The sequence below is a fragment of the Brassica napus genome, chromosome C6 (assembly GCF_020379485.1).
Source record: "Brassica napus cultivar Da-Ae chromosome C6, Da-Ae, whole genome shotgun sequence".
NCBI lineage: Eukaryota > Viridiplantae > Streptophyta > Magnoliopsida > Brassicales > Brassicaceae > Brassica > Brassica napus.
In genome coordinates this window covers 22,849,669-22,865,051 of record NC_063449.1, presented here as the reverse complement: position 1 = coordinate 22,865,051, position 15,383 = coordinate 22,849,669, and the positions used below count along the sequence as shown (strand labels likewise).

The window sequence follows — 15,383 nt, the reverse complement described above, 5'->3', positions numbered from 1 at the left end:
ATGAAGGAAACTAATCCAGGGCCACACACATTTTATGAAAGGGATACAAAAGGGAGATTCATATTCCTCTTCTTCTCGTTTGGTCAGAGTATTCACGGTTTCTATGCTGCAATTCGAAAAGTTATTGTGGTGGATGAGACGTTTTTGAAGAGAAAATACAAAGGAGTATTACTAGTTGCTACTGTATTAGATGGAAACTCGAGTTTATATCCTATTGCCTTTGGAGTTGTCGACTCAGAGAATGACCTCGCGTGGAACTGGTTTATGACACAACTTAATGTGGTCATTGCTGACGACCATAGCTTAGCTTTTGTGTCTGCTGGAATTCCTCAATTGCTAAAGCTATTGCGAGAGTGTACCCGCAAGATCATCATGGAATCTGCATTCACCACTTACTGAATAATGTTGTAACATATTTCAGCGGGAAAGGTGTAGCTGGTTTGGTTGCAAAGGCTTCTAAAGCTTATCGAGCTGCTGATTTTCGTAAGGTGGTCACTTTTATTTTCGCTATTACTCCTCAAATTGGAAAGTATCTCATAGATGCCGAAGTGAGTAAGTTGGCTTGTTGTCAGTTTCCGGGTTACATATATGATATTAGGACTACTAACCCTGCGGAGTCGATAAATTCTGCTTTGCGTACTCCTAGAGAGTTTCCAGTGATACCTTTATTGGACAGCATTAGGGAAATGATGACTCGATGGTTTTTCAAACATAGAACTTTAAGTTCTAAGCATTTGAAGCCACTGACCATTACTGTGGAGAAGAAGATTGATAGAAGGATTGAGAAGGGTAAAACATTTAAGGTCTTTCGAGTTAGCGATCATAGGTTTTTAGTTCAAGGTGACACTTTCGACTGCTCGATTGACTTGGTCAGACGCACGTGTTCTTGTGGGAAATTTGATCTGATGAAAATCTCATGCAGGTACACCATAAAAGCAGGCTTCAGTGTTTAAAACCACACACACTCCCAGATGACATGTACACTACTGCCTCATGGCGCTCGACTTATGAAGAAAGCATAAATCCTATTAGCGTCCCCGAAGATGCATGGAAAGTTCCATCTCATGTGGAGAAGTCGTAAATCCTCCTTCCAGAGAGTAGACGAGCTGCAGGTTGGAGAAAGAAACGAAGATACGAGACAACCGAAGATAAGATCCGTTCGTCACAAGGAATTCAAGGCTCTACAGTTCGGAAATGCAGTCGATGTGGGATTGAAGGTCACAACAGGAGAATATGTGATAGAGCAATATAGGATTCTCAATTCGTTCTATGCAAGTTATGTTTCAGAGACTATGTGTTTCTTTCTTCTCATTTTATGCAAGTTATGTTTCAGTTTTTTCATGTTGAATTCACTTTGATGCATATTTCAGGGTTGTTTAACAATAGAATTTTATGTTTCAGAGACTATGCATTTTGTTCTTCTCGTTTTTGGAAGTTATGTTTCAGTTTGTTCATGTCAAATGATGCAACTGGAAATCGTTTAGGTCTGAACAATAGAATTCAATAGATGTTTTATTTTCACATTTGTTCGATACATGACAATAAAACTGGAAATCAGATTGGTTCAATCTTTGACAATGTAACTTGAATCAGAGAACCATGACAATATCAATCACATTTGGACCAGAGACATAAAATACTGAGAATGGATCCTACATAACCTACATGGAGCGAATTCTTTTGTTTCATAACTTCCTCCTCAATTGTCTTCTTCATAGAACTTCTCAGATATTCAATTTCCTCGGCAATTGTCGCCTGATCATCCATCCGGTGAATCTCATCAAACAGAGCCTCGTTGACCCACTTAAAAATATGCTTTTCTTTCTTTCTCTGTTTGAAAACACAAAAACAAGTCAATCTCACATTTGTTTAATCTCTTATCATATAGAATAATGATGAGTAAAGAAATTAAAGATTTACATGTATACCAATCTCGCATCTGAAAAATCGTCTGTATGGGTTCTCCTATGTTTTTGAAACATAAGTGACAATCCCCTTCCCACACCAGCATCTGGAAGGGATCCCTTCATTGTTATTCATGTTCATCATTTTTTATTGAGAAGGAATAAGAGGTTTTTTTTATGAGAAGTAGGAGAAACAAACGATGGAATATGTAGGGTTTCTTGCCATTTGATGGTCTTATATAAGATTTTTTTAGGGAAAATGTTTCTTCCACTCGGGTTGGGGTTTAGGGTAAACTTGTATGTGTTTTGATTATTAAGATTTGCTATGATTATTAAGATTTTTTTTGTGATTTATAAGGTTTGTGGATTAATTTGGGTTGAAATCGTTTGTCATACTTTAGTGGTATTTAGGGCATAGATAAGGGTTCAAATAGTTTGTCTTACTTTAGTGTCAAATAGGGTATATATAGGGGTTGAATCGGTTTGTTTTACTTTACTGTCATTTAGGGTTTAGATAGGATTTGAAATCGTTTAGGTAATACTTTAGGGTATCTGTAGGGGTTGATAAGGATTGTCTTCGCATACCACTCATTTAGGGAATATTTAGGAAATGATATTGTCACAAGAGTTAAAGAGAGCAACTAAAAGTTTCAAATAAAGTAAAAAAATAAAGAGTAACTACAAGAATCAAATACAAGAGTATAAGAGAGTCGATAACAACCTACTTCCTTAACAAGTCATAATCAAAAGAGCTTCATTCAAGTTCCACTAGAGGATTTGTAATCGTCTTTGGAGGAGTGTATTGTGCCATTCTCAAAATAAGCTCATGATCATTGGCAGCTTCCCATAGGTCGTAAGCAATCTTTTGGAGCGTTTCTCGAATGTTGTTGTCATTCACCAGGGAGAAGTCCAAACCTAGAAGATGACATTCAATGTGCTTCAAGACATATACTCCACAATCACTGCTACTCTTGTTTAGTAAGTAGGGCATTGGGGCGTAACTGACAGTATATTGCTTGACCTTGAGTTGCTGCCGACTCTTTGAAGACTGAACAACTTTGATAATTCTAGGGATGAGAAAGGCAAATGGCTCCATTTCCTTGTTGTATTTCAATCCCTCACAGTTAAAGACATCTATCGAACGAGAAACAAAGTTGACTCACATAGAGATCCAGTGTTTACCGACATTTAGAGGCACATACATGCATGTAACGTCAAGATCCCACATTAGTCATGTTCGTCCGTGTGCTGGAAGTTCACCAATGCCGTACCGGTGAAGCAGTTCTGATACTTTAAATTTCTTCTTTTCCTTCCGGAACTCTTCGAAAGAGTTCTTAATTTGATTACTAAACATTCAGCTCATGAATGCTACTTTAGTTGGTTCACATCGTCGCAAAGTAGTCCTCTCAGTGAATAAGTACATCATAGCATCAATTTCCTAAAATTTTTATAAGAGATTGTAAGTCGTGTACTGAAAATATTAATGAGCAAATTTAGACTCATGTGATTCTTAAGCCATTCTGTAGGACCCATGACGCGTGCTGCTAACTCACTTGTTAACATAGAAGGTCCAATTTGCAATGCAAAATTCAGTTAAAAATGACACAATATAACGCTTTGAGAAACAATATAAACTTACTTGGAAGTTGAGGACCACTCAATCAGTTTGGCCCATGAATCCTCAGGGACAAACACTAGTGAGTGATCACTGTCATGCACTTGGTCCTCAAGTAATTCCTCATCTTTGAGAGTAGGTGGTCCCCAATCCGGAGGCTTAAATGAAGAAAGTGGAGTAACCCATTCTGCTGGTTGTTCGTCCTTAAATTTTTGTGAGGGATCAAAACGTTTAACATGTGATGCTTGAGAAAGGTTTCCCATGGCGTCTTGTAAAGACTCTTGCGTCCCCTTATCTACATAGTTCGATGATTGTGACAAATTCTTCAAAAAATCCAACACATCGTCATCTGTTTGAACTTCCGGTTAATAAAGCCAAGCATAACAACATTAATAGCAAATAGAGTCAACATAGGAAAATACAGACAAAATAATGACAAAATTACATTACAAAATAGTCAATACAACATGTCATAGTTATCAATTCACTTTATAGCGAACAATAAGATACATTACAAGCTGATATACAACATAGCACAATACAAGGACATTACAAAATAGTCAAACCACAGAAAAACTTACAACCGAAGATAATTCGTCCTACATATTACAAAGCTTCATGTTTTGGTTACCTTTCTTACTGGCCGAGGGCTACGACGAAGCAGAGGAGGATCCACACTCACAGCTGCCTTGCCTTTGCCTTTTCCCTTTGCTCCTGAAGGACCTGGACTCTGTGATGATTTGCCTTGGTCTTTTCCAAGTGTTGCAGAAGGACAGGAAATCTCAGATGCTCTGTCTCGTCCCACTGCATCTGCAGGACCCGTAATCTGAGACACTGTTTCCTTCAGTTGAGCCATCTCATTGTCGACCTTGTCAAAACGCTCTTGTATGTCCTTCTGCTGCAGCTCCTTAAAAGAATTGAAACAAGAGGTGAACAAACCTTCAATGAAGGTCTTCATTTCACCGGAGACACCACTGTTATGTTCAGCCACCCGTTGACAAAGAAGTTGTTTCTTTCTAGACTCGACACTAGGATCAATTAGCTTACGCTTGCCCCTTTTTGTAACAACAGTCGGTTCCTCTGCAACAACAGCCGGTTCCTCCACATGTGTTTCTGTGACATTTTCAACTTCGACATCCTCTTCTGCGTCAGATAACTCCATATTTGGAGGCAGAGTCTCAACTTTCCAAGTGAATTGATTCCAGTCTTGTTTGGCACTGATCAGAGCAACAATGCGACTGACTCTTTCGTCATTCTTCTCGTCTTCCCTAAAGAACTCAGCATTATCAACTGCCTCTAAGCTCCCAGTAGATGATATAAACGGGAACAGCTCTCCCTGGGAAGAACAAACGAAACAATAAGCTTCAGTTATTCGATTATTGAACTCAACATTAATATAAGAAAGATAACTACCTTATGAAAGTTGGACTCTAGGATGGTGATATCTTGGTATGATACTTTTACACTTCCTTTCGAATTCCTACATCTCAGTTTGGTCAAGTTGTTTTTGATCTTTTTATCCACCATAGAACCAATGTCTGGGATTGCCTCCATAATCCATATCTGAAACGCATATGAGAATCCATCCAACACATAACTGTTCTTCAGATGCACATCTTCCCTTGCTTTGAATATTGATGCAATCAGCTCATCATACGCACAAAGACCCCAAGGATACATCCTCACTTTCTCAAAATCCATCACCAAATGAACTCGTGAGGGATAAACACTCTCAAATCCTTAGCAATAACGAATCCATGTATAATACAGATACACTAGCCTCACCCTGTCTACATACGTCCACTCGTTACAGACTTTAAGGAGCTCATCCCTTATAATCAATAAGTTGATCTTTCTATTTTCCTTCAGGACCGTGGTCCAGAACCCCTTATCACTCTTATAGATATAGAAGTCTACGTCGGGTTCTTCTTTGAACTTCAATCTAGTCACAACATAAAATTCTTGCATAGAAAACCTGAGAGGCCTCTTTGCAAATAGAAACCACAAATCGTGAAGCATGGAAACCTTGAGCTGCTTGCATATGAAGCTGTGAATAATCTTCCCTGAGTAAATGAGCTTGATCTCTACGATTGCCAGAATCGGACCGAAGACAGGGTCTTTCAAAACATCCTGATACTCATACACCACCTGCAACGTCCCCAGAATCGTGCGTCTACAGGTGTTGTTAATCTTATGAATCTTGGTCTTAGCTCCTTCTTCAAGAATGCATTTTGGAAACTGGTAATTCATTCCTATAAAACATGAAATCAAAAACTTCAACTCATTAGCCTTTTCAAGTCCATTACGAATTCAAAACACAATACAAAGCCGATACCAAACAAAATAGAATTCAAAATCAACTCAAAAATAAACTACAATCAACTCAACTCACAAACTACAATCAAAACCATAAACGTGAATCGATTTGTGTTTTTAAACAATTCAAGCTCTTTCTACTACATGCACATAAACAAAAACAAACAAAAACAAACAAAAAGAAAAAAAAAATCATAAAGGAGATTTCCAAACCCTAACCTTCAAGTTTTGGGAACCAAAATGAAGGAAGGTCAAAAGAAGAACAATGTGAAGCCAATCGTCCTTTATCAGCCAGAAAAAGCTACTACCGAGCTTGAATAACTTCTATCGGTATCGGCGGAGATTACAAAGTGATTGTAATCGATGGTTCTCGAAGAGGAAAGACGACAAAAGGAGGACGACAGAGAGACGTGACGACGATATCTTCGTCTCCGACGAACGTAGATGGCCAAGAGAAAGAAAGTGTCGACGCCGGCGATTTGAAATCGTCTCTGCCTTTTAAAAACGGGAGTCGGAGACGAAGAAAGTTTTGTTTTTTTTACTACTTACATTTTTACTTCTTATTATTAACTGTATTTTACTAAAAAGGACAAAATATGTTTTTCATTTTTTTTTTTGTTCCAAGTGGACAAAGATTGGGATTTTTATTCTAAGGGGACAAAAGTATACTTCTTTTGTTCTTTATCGGCAAAAATCCCAAAAATTAATATTATTGTTTGATATAAAAAATAAATCATTTTTACCTCTGGCCCCTCGTAGCCTTCACACGGTACTGTTCACACTCATGATCTCGCTATTTACATTCTTGCAGACTCATTCATAGTGTGGTCCAACTTTACATATATATATATATTTATGAAACGTATATTGATATGATATAATGGAACAGAGAGAAGTGGTATAATATCTTTGCGCCTTAACTAGAGTTGTTTTTGTAACTATTGCTTCTCGAAACGGTTCTTTTGGTCCCTAAATGAGAATACTTCGAAACTAGGGATGAACAAAAACACCGAACCGAACCAAAATAAACCTATCCATCCAAGACCAAATCAAATCAAAGTATATGTCTAAACCATTTGCTCAAGATTTTATCAACACAAATAGTTTGGTTTGGTTTGATTTTTAAACCAAACTGAACTTAAAAATGGAAGTGTTTTAATTATGTTAATTAAATATACTATATAAGAATATTAAGATCTAATATATTTAACCATTTAGCCTAAAAATACTAAATATAATTTATACATTTTACTTCTAAATGAATAGATCCTATACACAACTAAAAATAAAATAAACGATATGAATATAAATCTCATACATTAACATCAAAACCGAAAAAATATCTATGATATTTATATTAGATTTGAAAATAATAATACCATAAAATTATTGGATAATAATTTCGTGACAAATGATGATTTGTCTATGTTTTTATAAATTATATTTTGTAATTGAGGTAAACAAAAAAATCAATTCGATTGAACTGAACAAACATAAACAAAACCGAACTAAAACCAAACTGAAAACAAAAAAAAACTTAACTAAAACCATACCGAACATAAACCAAACCGAACACAAACCAAATCGAACTAATTTGGGTTGACTTTGGTTAAAGTTTTCATAGGCCTAGATAAACCAAACTGAAACGAATCCAAACCGAACCTGTAACTAAAATGAAATGCCCACCGATATTCGAGACTATATTTTCCCATAACTCTGTAATAAATATTTCCAAACCTTCATATGAATTTACTATGTATGATTAATTGAGAGCTTAGCCAATGTTTTGAAAACTATATCAGAGATAAAAATGAGTCATACTCCTTGTTCAGATCACCGAATCATGAAATCATCCCATTTAACTGTATACTAGGTGTTTGCCCACAATTTTGCGGGTAGTTATATTATATAAAGATATATATACTATCCTTACACTTTTATAATTTTTGAATAGTAATTAGAAATTTAAATTTTTAATTTTTTAATTTCAAATATTTGGATAATCAAAAATATTATTATATATTTTTAGAAGATATGTGAGATTTAAAATAGTTCAAAAACATAGACCTTAGCCATTAAAAAAATTTATTTTACAGAAAAGAGTATTATAATTAATTCAGATTATTGGTTGTAGAATTACTTTATATTTTAGTTTAACACATGAAAAACCTAAAATACTCTAGCTCTCAAGGAAAAAAAAAAAAAAAGAGGGTGTATTTTTTTGTGTAACTCCAATACGACCAATACAATGATCGGAAGCTTTTATTATGAAAGATCTTTTGTAAACGATTTTGTGTGGGCTTTAAATACATAAAAGTTATAATAATTCCTTACATACAAATATAATTCTCTTATATAATATTATTTAACCATTAAATTTATTTCTATAAAAAATGCTAAAGTATTTTATTTAATTATATATAACTAATTGATAAAAATAAAGAAATTGATAAAACATATATATTGTTTCGCTAGTTCTACAATTAGTTACCATAAATCATTATTTGTAATATTATTTGTGTTATTTGGTAATTTGTATTAATTAGTTCTAGAGTTACCTTTTATTTTTATGTCTGATTAAAATAATAACTAATAAATGTTAACAACCAATCAAATTATAACTATTTTATAAAACTTAACCTATTAAAGACACATAGTAAAAAGTCAATTAAGTGGATTTTCAATTAATATATAGTAGGATTTATCTCTTTAAAACTAATGATAAATTCGGTTTAGGTAAACATAAAAACATGTATTAGAAAAATGGTAGTTTAGTAAATTTCTCTCATAATTTGTTCAAAATCACACTTTCTAACTCATTTTTTTTTTTAATTTAGTTTTAACATAAAACTCAAATGGGTTAAGCAAATAAATTCTTCCTTAAATTATCTCTAATCATCACACTATTTTATCAAACACTAACTTATTCAACCAAATGTTTTTAATTAAAACTAATCATAGTTTACATATCTTTTTAATTATTGTTTTAATTTATTATAAATTAAATTAAAACATACCTATATTAATTAAATCTGATTAACTAATAAAATAATAATATTTCAATTTTTAAATAACCAAATGTCGTTATTTTAGGCATATATACTTAATATTAATGTGAGATCAAATATTATATGAAATAAAATGTTTTTATTTTTATAAATTTTGGTAAAATTTTATTTTCGTACATTTTAAAAGTTTATTATAGCATGAAAAATACATCTCTTTAATTTTTAAATATTTTTTTCTTGCTTTCAGTTTACATTATATTTTCCATCTTTGACTTTAACAATTGTAGATATGGTCATTTTTTTATTAAACTTCCATACTAAATTTATCTTAACATTTTAAAAACACATCAAACTAATTAGTTCACATTTATATTAACACAAAAAGTACATGTACCTCGACAAACAAATAAAAATTAAAAATATAAGAATATAAAAATACCAAGAACACAACAAATATATTTTATTATTCTTCCCTCTTGTTCTTTTATTTATGTCTGCTTTTTTCTATTAAAAATAAACATGTTAATTTTATTATAATCCAAGCTATATAAATTATATTAATAGAGTATTAACTCTAGAAAAATCCTGTGAAAAATACTTTGATTAATATAATTAAATGACTTACCATATAATAAATTAAATGAATTACCAAATAATATAATTTTAAATGACTTACCATATAATAATGTTAATTCATCTGTTTATATTAACGTATGAATTAAATAAACTTTTTCTTGAATAATATACGTTTAAATAACTTACAATATAATTTTTATGTTTTAAAATATAAAAATATTTTAATCATTTCTAAAAGTGATAACGCATATATGATAACACTTTGTCGTTGGAAAATGATTGGAATTTCTTAGGATTATATATTTGAGTGTTTTGCATTCATTTGACACATTTTTATATTATATATATAGTGAATGAGTGAATTTAATTAATATTATTAAGTTTAGATTAATTATTTTTATAAAATCTATGATTTATTTTATTCGCTACTAATATAAACATAATAAAAACCATTTTATAATTGTTTCTATAATATCATATGTATTTATATGTATCTTATCAATTTATATAATGTAATCTAGATATTTAATTATTTCTATAATATCATATGTATTTATACGTATCTGGCCTGATCTTTGGTTTACCAAAATGGCGAGCGCAACGGCGACTTTGACTTCACTGCAGACGGCGAGCGCGTCTTCGAATCCGATGGACACGGCGACGGCGAAGGCGAATTCGACAGATCCACATGATGCTAAGGAGATGACGATCACAAGAGAGTTACCGGAGCAGACAATGGAGAAGTCAACAGTTCCTACGGATCCAAAGGAGATGGAGATTTCAGAAGACCTTTCCGCGAGGGTAACGGCTTATTCAGAGGATACAACTGGTTCCAAAGGGAAGCCTTCTGACGGAGAGCGCGTAAAGACTCCGAGGACAGGGACCACCCTATCGGAGGCAGGCGGGGAGCTCGAAGAGTCGGGAGAGGTTCGGAAGAAACCCTCGGACCAGGATCTGGAGAAATCTCAGGTCAACGATGGTGGAGCAGATGGATCCCCTTCCCTGATCTCACCTTGGACAGGGGACAGGGAAGCATCGTCACAACCTATTTTTGAGGAATCTAATGGAGTGGTTTCAATGGTGATCCCAGCAGCGGTCTTATCTGATGCAAATCCTCTGTGGAGATGCTATGTTGTGGGCTATTTCATCGGGGATGCTCCTCATGTAGGATCAATCCATGCCACCGTAAATCGGCTCTGGGCTACTCCAAAAAACAAGACTAAGATCGATGTCCAATTTATTGAGAAGAATACGGTCTTGTTCCGTATTGAGAATGAACAAATGAGAGGAAGAGTTTTGCAGAAGAAGTATTGGCACGTAGCGGATATCCCTCTGGTGGTGAATGAGTGGTCTCCGGAGACTGCAACTCTGAAGCCTGACCTCACTTCCATGCCTATGTGGATTGATCTGCGGGGGGTGCCCAGCCTTTTGTTTTCAGCAAAAGGTTTGAAGTGCCTGGCTAAGGGTGTTGGCAAGTATGTAAAGTTGCATCCTAGCACAGAGAGATGCATACGTCTGGACACTGCACGAATCCTTGTGGAAGTCAATCTTCATAAGGAGCTGGTAGAGAGGATCGATTTCCAGGATGCTAGCGGGGAGAAGGTTTCAGTCGACGTATGCTACCCTTGGTTGCCTCCTAAATGTAGTGTGTGTAAGGCGTGGGGACACAAGGGAGTGAATTGCATTTCACCACAGGTTAAGATACTGAAGGCACAGTCAGGAAAGGGAAAAGAGATCTGTGCTTCCGAAACAAACGAAATTGCAGAGGTTGGAGAGAATCAGAATCAGAATGTGGTGGGAAATTTATTACAGGAGTTGGAAGAACTGGCCGTGGAGAAGTCAAATGAAACTGGTTCTTCAAGCGACCGAATGAATGAGAAGTATGGTGATGGAGCAAAGCTTGGCGAAAGTAACGACATACTTTTGAATGTGCAGGGAAACGAGGAAGGGTCTGTACTTGATACAACAGAGCAGAAGTGGTCACTAGTGCCTACTCACAACAAAGTTCAAAGTGGGACAGAAGAAGGAAAGAGCAAGGGCATCACGGTATCCCCTTCTCGATTCAATGTTCTGGCTATCTCAGAGGATGAGGGAGAATTAGACGACATAGAGGAAGGGGAGCTGGTACCAGTGGTGTCAAAGACCGAATTACTGACGGAAGCTAAGAGGGGGGGGGGGGGGGTAAATCTCAGCAGTCAGGTATCCATAAAAACAACAGAAAGAAAATTGTGAATTCAAGAGGCTTGAGGTTGGTGCAGGCACATTCGGCAGCAGCAAAAAAAACTTCCTTTCGGAAGTTATGACGTCTTTCTTTGCATGGAACGTGCGTGGCTTCAATATGTCACGCAAACATGGAGCTGTACATAGATGGATAATGAAGGAGAAGCCATTATTTGGCTGCTTAATGGAGACAAGAGTGAGAGAAGGGAATCATAGAAAGGCATGAAGGCAGCTCTACCGGGTTGGTCTTCAATCACAAACTATGATCAACATCGTCTAGGAAAGATCTGGTTTTGCTGGTCTGATAGAGTACAGGTAACTATGTTGCACAAGAGTTCCCAAGTCATCACTTGTGTAGTTCAAATACCTGAGACGAAGGAGCAGTTTATTTGTTCTGCGATATACGCTTCTAACTTTGAAGCTGAGCGTAGAGAATTGTGGGAAGATATGCGAGGCACACAGGCAGCTTACAAGCATCTCGACATGCCATGGATTCTATTAGGAGATTTCAATGTAACCCTATCTTCAGGGGAACATTCTCGGGTCCGTGACTATCTTACTGACCAGAGAGGGATGCGACAGTTCCAGGAGGTGGTCAGTGATTGTGTGCTTACTGATTTGGCATATACTGGAGCGATTTTTACATGGTGGAACAAGCAAGATACAGATCCTATTGGGAAAAAGCTTGATAGGGCACTCATAAATGGGGCCTGGCTGAGCGCTTTCCCTAAATCTTTTGCAAAGTTCGAAGCTGGTGGAATCTCTGACCATGCCCGATGTGTTATTCAGTTGTCTGAGAATAGAGAGGATGTGCGGAAGCCTTTCAGATTTTACAATTATCTGACAGAGCATGAGGAGTTTCTACCAACGGTTGCTAAGTTGTGGGAAAGCACAGAATCACTCCATCACTCCCGGGCTTCATTGGGGATGTTCCATAAAAAACTTAAGGCCTTGAAGTATGAGATGAGACTCATGAATAAAACGCATTATGGTGATCTTCCTGCTCGAACCAAGCAAGCTTACGAGGTAATGTGCGACTGTCAGAATCAGGTTTTGATGGATCCAAACCCAATGACTTTCGCGGCAGCAGCAGTAGCATCAGACAGGTGGAACAAGCTGGCTCGCATAGAAGAAAAGTTTTTCAGACAGAAATCGTGCATCCGCTGGCTAGCTGCAGGGGATCTAAATACTGCTTTCTTTCACCGGTCGGTCCAGTCAAGAGCATCTTGGAATGCAATTAGACAACTTCAAACTGAGAATGGAGAGATTCTCAATGACCCAAAAGCAATTTCCAGGGAAGTGGTCCAACATTTTCAACGCTTTCTGCAATCTCAGGACCTCGAGTTGGCAAACGACTCAACATCCATTTTGACGGAGTTACTTACTTATAGGTGCGATCTTCACGCAGCCTCGCGGCTTGTAGCTCCAGTGCTGCCTCCTGAGATACAAGAAGCAATACACGCCTTACCCGATGATAAGGTTTCTGGTCCTGATGGATACACAAAGGAATTCTATGTCGCGGCTTGGCCAATAATAGGAAGAGACTTTATCGTTGCCGTGCAGTCATTCTTCATATATGGGTTCCTGCCCACAGGAGTAAATGCAACGATCCTCTCACTTATCCCTAAAACAGATTCGGCTGGTACACTGAAGGAGTATAGGCCAATCGCATGCTGCAACTTTCTGTACAAAGTTATTTCCAAGATACTCGCGTCTAGACTCAAAAGTATCTTACCTGAAGCTATAGAAGCAAATCAATGTGCCTTTATTAAGGATAGACTCCTGCTGGAAAATGTGCTGCTTGCTACAGAGTTGGTAAACGGATACCACAACAGGAAAAATTCTGACAGATGCACCATTAAGTTTGACATATCCAAGGCTTTCGATACAGTAAGATGGTCATTCATAACAGATGTTCTCCGAGCTATGGGCATACCTGATCTTTTTGTCCATTGGATCAACGTGTGCATCTCCACGGCAGCATTCTCAGTCTCCGTAAATGGCAGTCTAGAAGGGTTCTTCACAAGCGCAAGAGGTATAAGACAAGGATGCTTACTTTCCCCATATCTATATGTCATCATCAACAATGTGTTGTCTAAGATGCTGAATCAGGAAGCAGGCACAGGTTTATTTGAATATCACCCACAATGCCAAGGAGTGGGGCTGACACATCTGAGCTTCGCTGATGATATCTTGGTTTTCACCAAGGGGACGGCAGATTCCGTGAAGGGGGTTATGCTGACTATGGAAAAATTCGCAGCCATGTCAGGACTGCATATTAATTCCTCAAAGTCATCTATATATGCTTCGGGGCCGAGTACTGAAACTCTCCGCGAAGAAGCTCTCAGATTAGGGATTGCAGTAGGCAGCTTGCCTATTCGGTACTTGGGCTTGCCGTTAACTACAAAGGCGCTGACCAAACTCGATTATGAGCCGCTCATTGACAAAATCAGATCACGTATGCTATCATGGACTAACAAAACACTCTCTTTCGCGGGTCGCCTACAGCTGATTAAGTCAGTAGTATTCAGCATTCTGAACTTCTGGAGCTCTGCTTTCATTTTACCAATGGGCTGTTTGGATGATATAGAGAGTTTATGCAGTGCTTTCTTGTGGCCGGGTTCCCCGAACAATTCACACAAAGCTAAAGTTAAATGGGATGATTTGTGCTATCCGAAATCAGAGGGGGGACTGGGAATCAGGAGGCTTCGTGATTCGGTAAGAGTAGGTGCGCTAAAATTGATCTGGAGATTATACACGGTCTCGAAATCTCTTTGGGTATCTTGGATTCAACATTACCTCCTGCGGTACAGTTCATTTTGGGATGTTCGAGATGACACTACGGGCTCCTGGATGTGGAGGAAAATTTTAAAAATGAGAAACATGGCGTATCAGTTCATAAGGGTCGAAGTGGGGAATGGTAACCGTGCTTTCTTCTGGCACGATGACTGGCTACGAATTGGAAAGCTTATAGATATTACAGGAGCAACGGGTACGACTTATCTTGGGATTCTGCGTAATGCTAAAGTTAGTGAGGCTGTCTCTGAAGGCCGGTGGAAGATACGAGGCCAACGGAACCACCATTTTCATGAGTTGCATCATAGAGTACAGATCGAACCGGTACCTAATGTCGCTAATGGACCTGATAAGTTCCTATGGAGATATGATGAAGGTCTTTATCAAGACAGTTTCAATGCAGCGAAAACATGGGAGCAGATAAGAAGCAAGCGACCTGAAGTAGTCTGGAGTAGAAGTGTTTGGTTCAAACAAAGGATCCCAAGGCAAGCATTCCTAGTGTGGCTTGCAATACAGAATAGGCTATCAACCGGTGATAGAATGAGAAAATGGGGAATCAACCAGGGATGTGTGTTATGTGGAGAAAGAGACGAGACACGAGATCATCTGTTTTTCGCATGCCCATACTCTTATACGGTTTGGGATCGTCTCGCTAGCAGATTGGTAGGTAGGAGGATCAACCCGGACTGGCATGATATGCTAAGGTATACACAAGAAGGCACAGCCAATGAGATGGATATGATTCTCACCCGTCTAGTGTTCCACGCTGTCGTGTACAATATATGGCGAGAAAGGAATACACGAAGGCACCAACTAGGATATCAGGGTACTCAGCAAATGATCAAAACTATCAACAGAGGTATCAAAAACAGGATCACCTCCCTTGGTTACAAGTTCGGTCACAAGTTCAATGGACTCCTGAGGAGATGGTTTGAAGTTTTCGATTAG

General features: G+C 37.3%; 3 protein-coding genes across 3 annotated transcripts; 2 read left to right on the top strand and 1 right to left on the bottom strand.

Moving 5' to 3' along the window:
• LOC125588409 lies at positions 1–1,081 on the top strand. The gene is made up of 3 exons (XM_048759740.1): positions 1–353; positions 422–803; positions 923–1,081. The coding sequence occupies exons 1-3, from the start codon at positions 1–3 to the stop codon at positions 1,079–1,081; spliced, it is 894 nt and encodes a 297-aa protein (XP_048615697.1).
• Positions 1,082–3,539: 2,458 nt separating this feature from the next.
• Positions 3,540–5,220, bottom strand: LOC125588408. Its single transcript, XM_048759739.1, has 3 exons — positions 4,933–5,220; positions 4,151–4,855; positions 3,540–3,842 (listed from the first exon to the last, which is right to left on the bottom strand). The coding sequence occupies exons 1-3, from the start codon at positions 5,218–5,220 to the stop codon at positions 3,540–3,542; spliced, it is 1,296 nt and encodes a 431-aa protein (XP_048615696.1).
• Positions 5,221–10,007: 4,787 nt separating this feature from the next.
• On the top strand, positions 10,008–15,383 carry LOC125588407. The gene is made up of 2 exons (XM_048759738.1): positions 10,008–11,543; positions 11,955–15,383. Exons 1-2 carry the CDS (start codon positions 10,008–10,010, stop codon positions 15,381–15,383), a joined length of 4,965 nt encoding a protein of 1,654 aa, XP_048615695.1.

Bases quoted from the DNA above. Each gene is read 5' to 3' on its own strand.
- LOC125588409 (XM_048759740.1), top strand. From the start codon at position 1: ATGAAGGAAACTAATCCAGGGCCACACACATTTTATGAAAGGGATACA. The intron at 354-421 runs GTGTACCCGCAA...AACATATTTCAG, and splicing joins TTGCTAAAGCTATTGCGAGA to CGGGAAAGGTGTAGCTGGTT. The intron at 804-922 runs GTCTTTCGAGTT...AATCTCATGCAG, and splicing joins AGAAGGGTAAAACATTTAAG to GTACACCATAAAAGCAGGCT.
- LOC125588408 (XM_048759739.1), bottom strand. From the start codon at position 5,220: ATGGATTTTGAGAAAGTGAGGATGTATCCTTGGGGTCTTTGTGCGTAT. The intron at 4,856-4,932 runs GTAGTTATCTTT...TGTTCTTCCCAG, and splicing joins TAGAGTCCAACTTTCATAAG to GGAGAGCTGTTCCCGTTTAT. The intron at 3,843-4,150 runs GTAACCAAAACA...GATTTTTTGAAG, and splicing joins GCCCTCGGCCAGTAAGAAAG to AATTTGTCACAATCATCGAA.
- LOC125588407 (XM_048759738.1), top strand. From the start codon at position 10,008: ATGGCGAGCGCAACGGCGACTTTGACTTCACTGCAGACGGCGAGCGCG. The intron at 11,544-11,954 runs GTACCAGTGGTG...GATAGAGTACAG, and splicing joins ACATAGAGGAAGGGGAGCTG to GTAACTATGTTGCACAAGAG.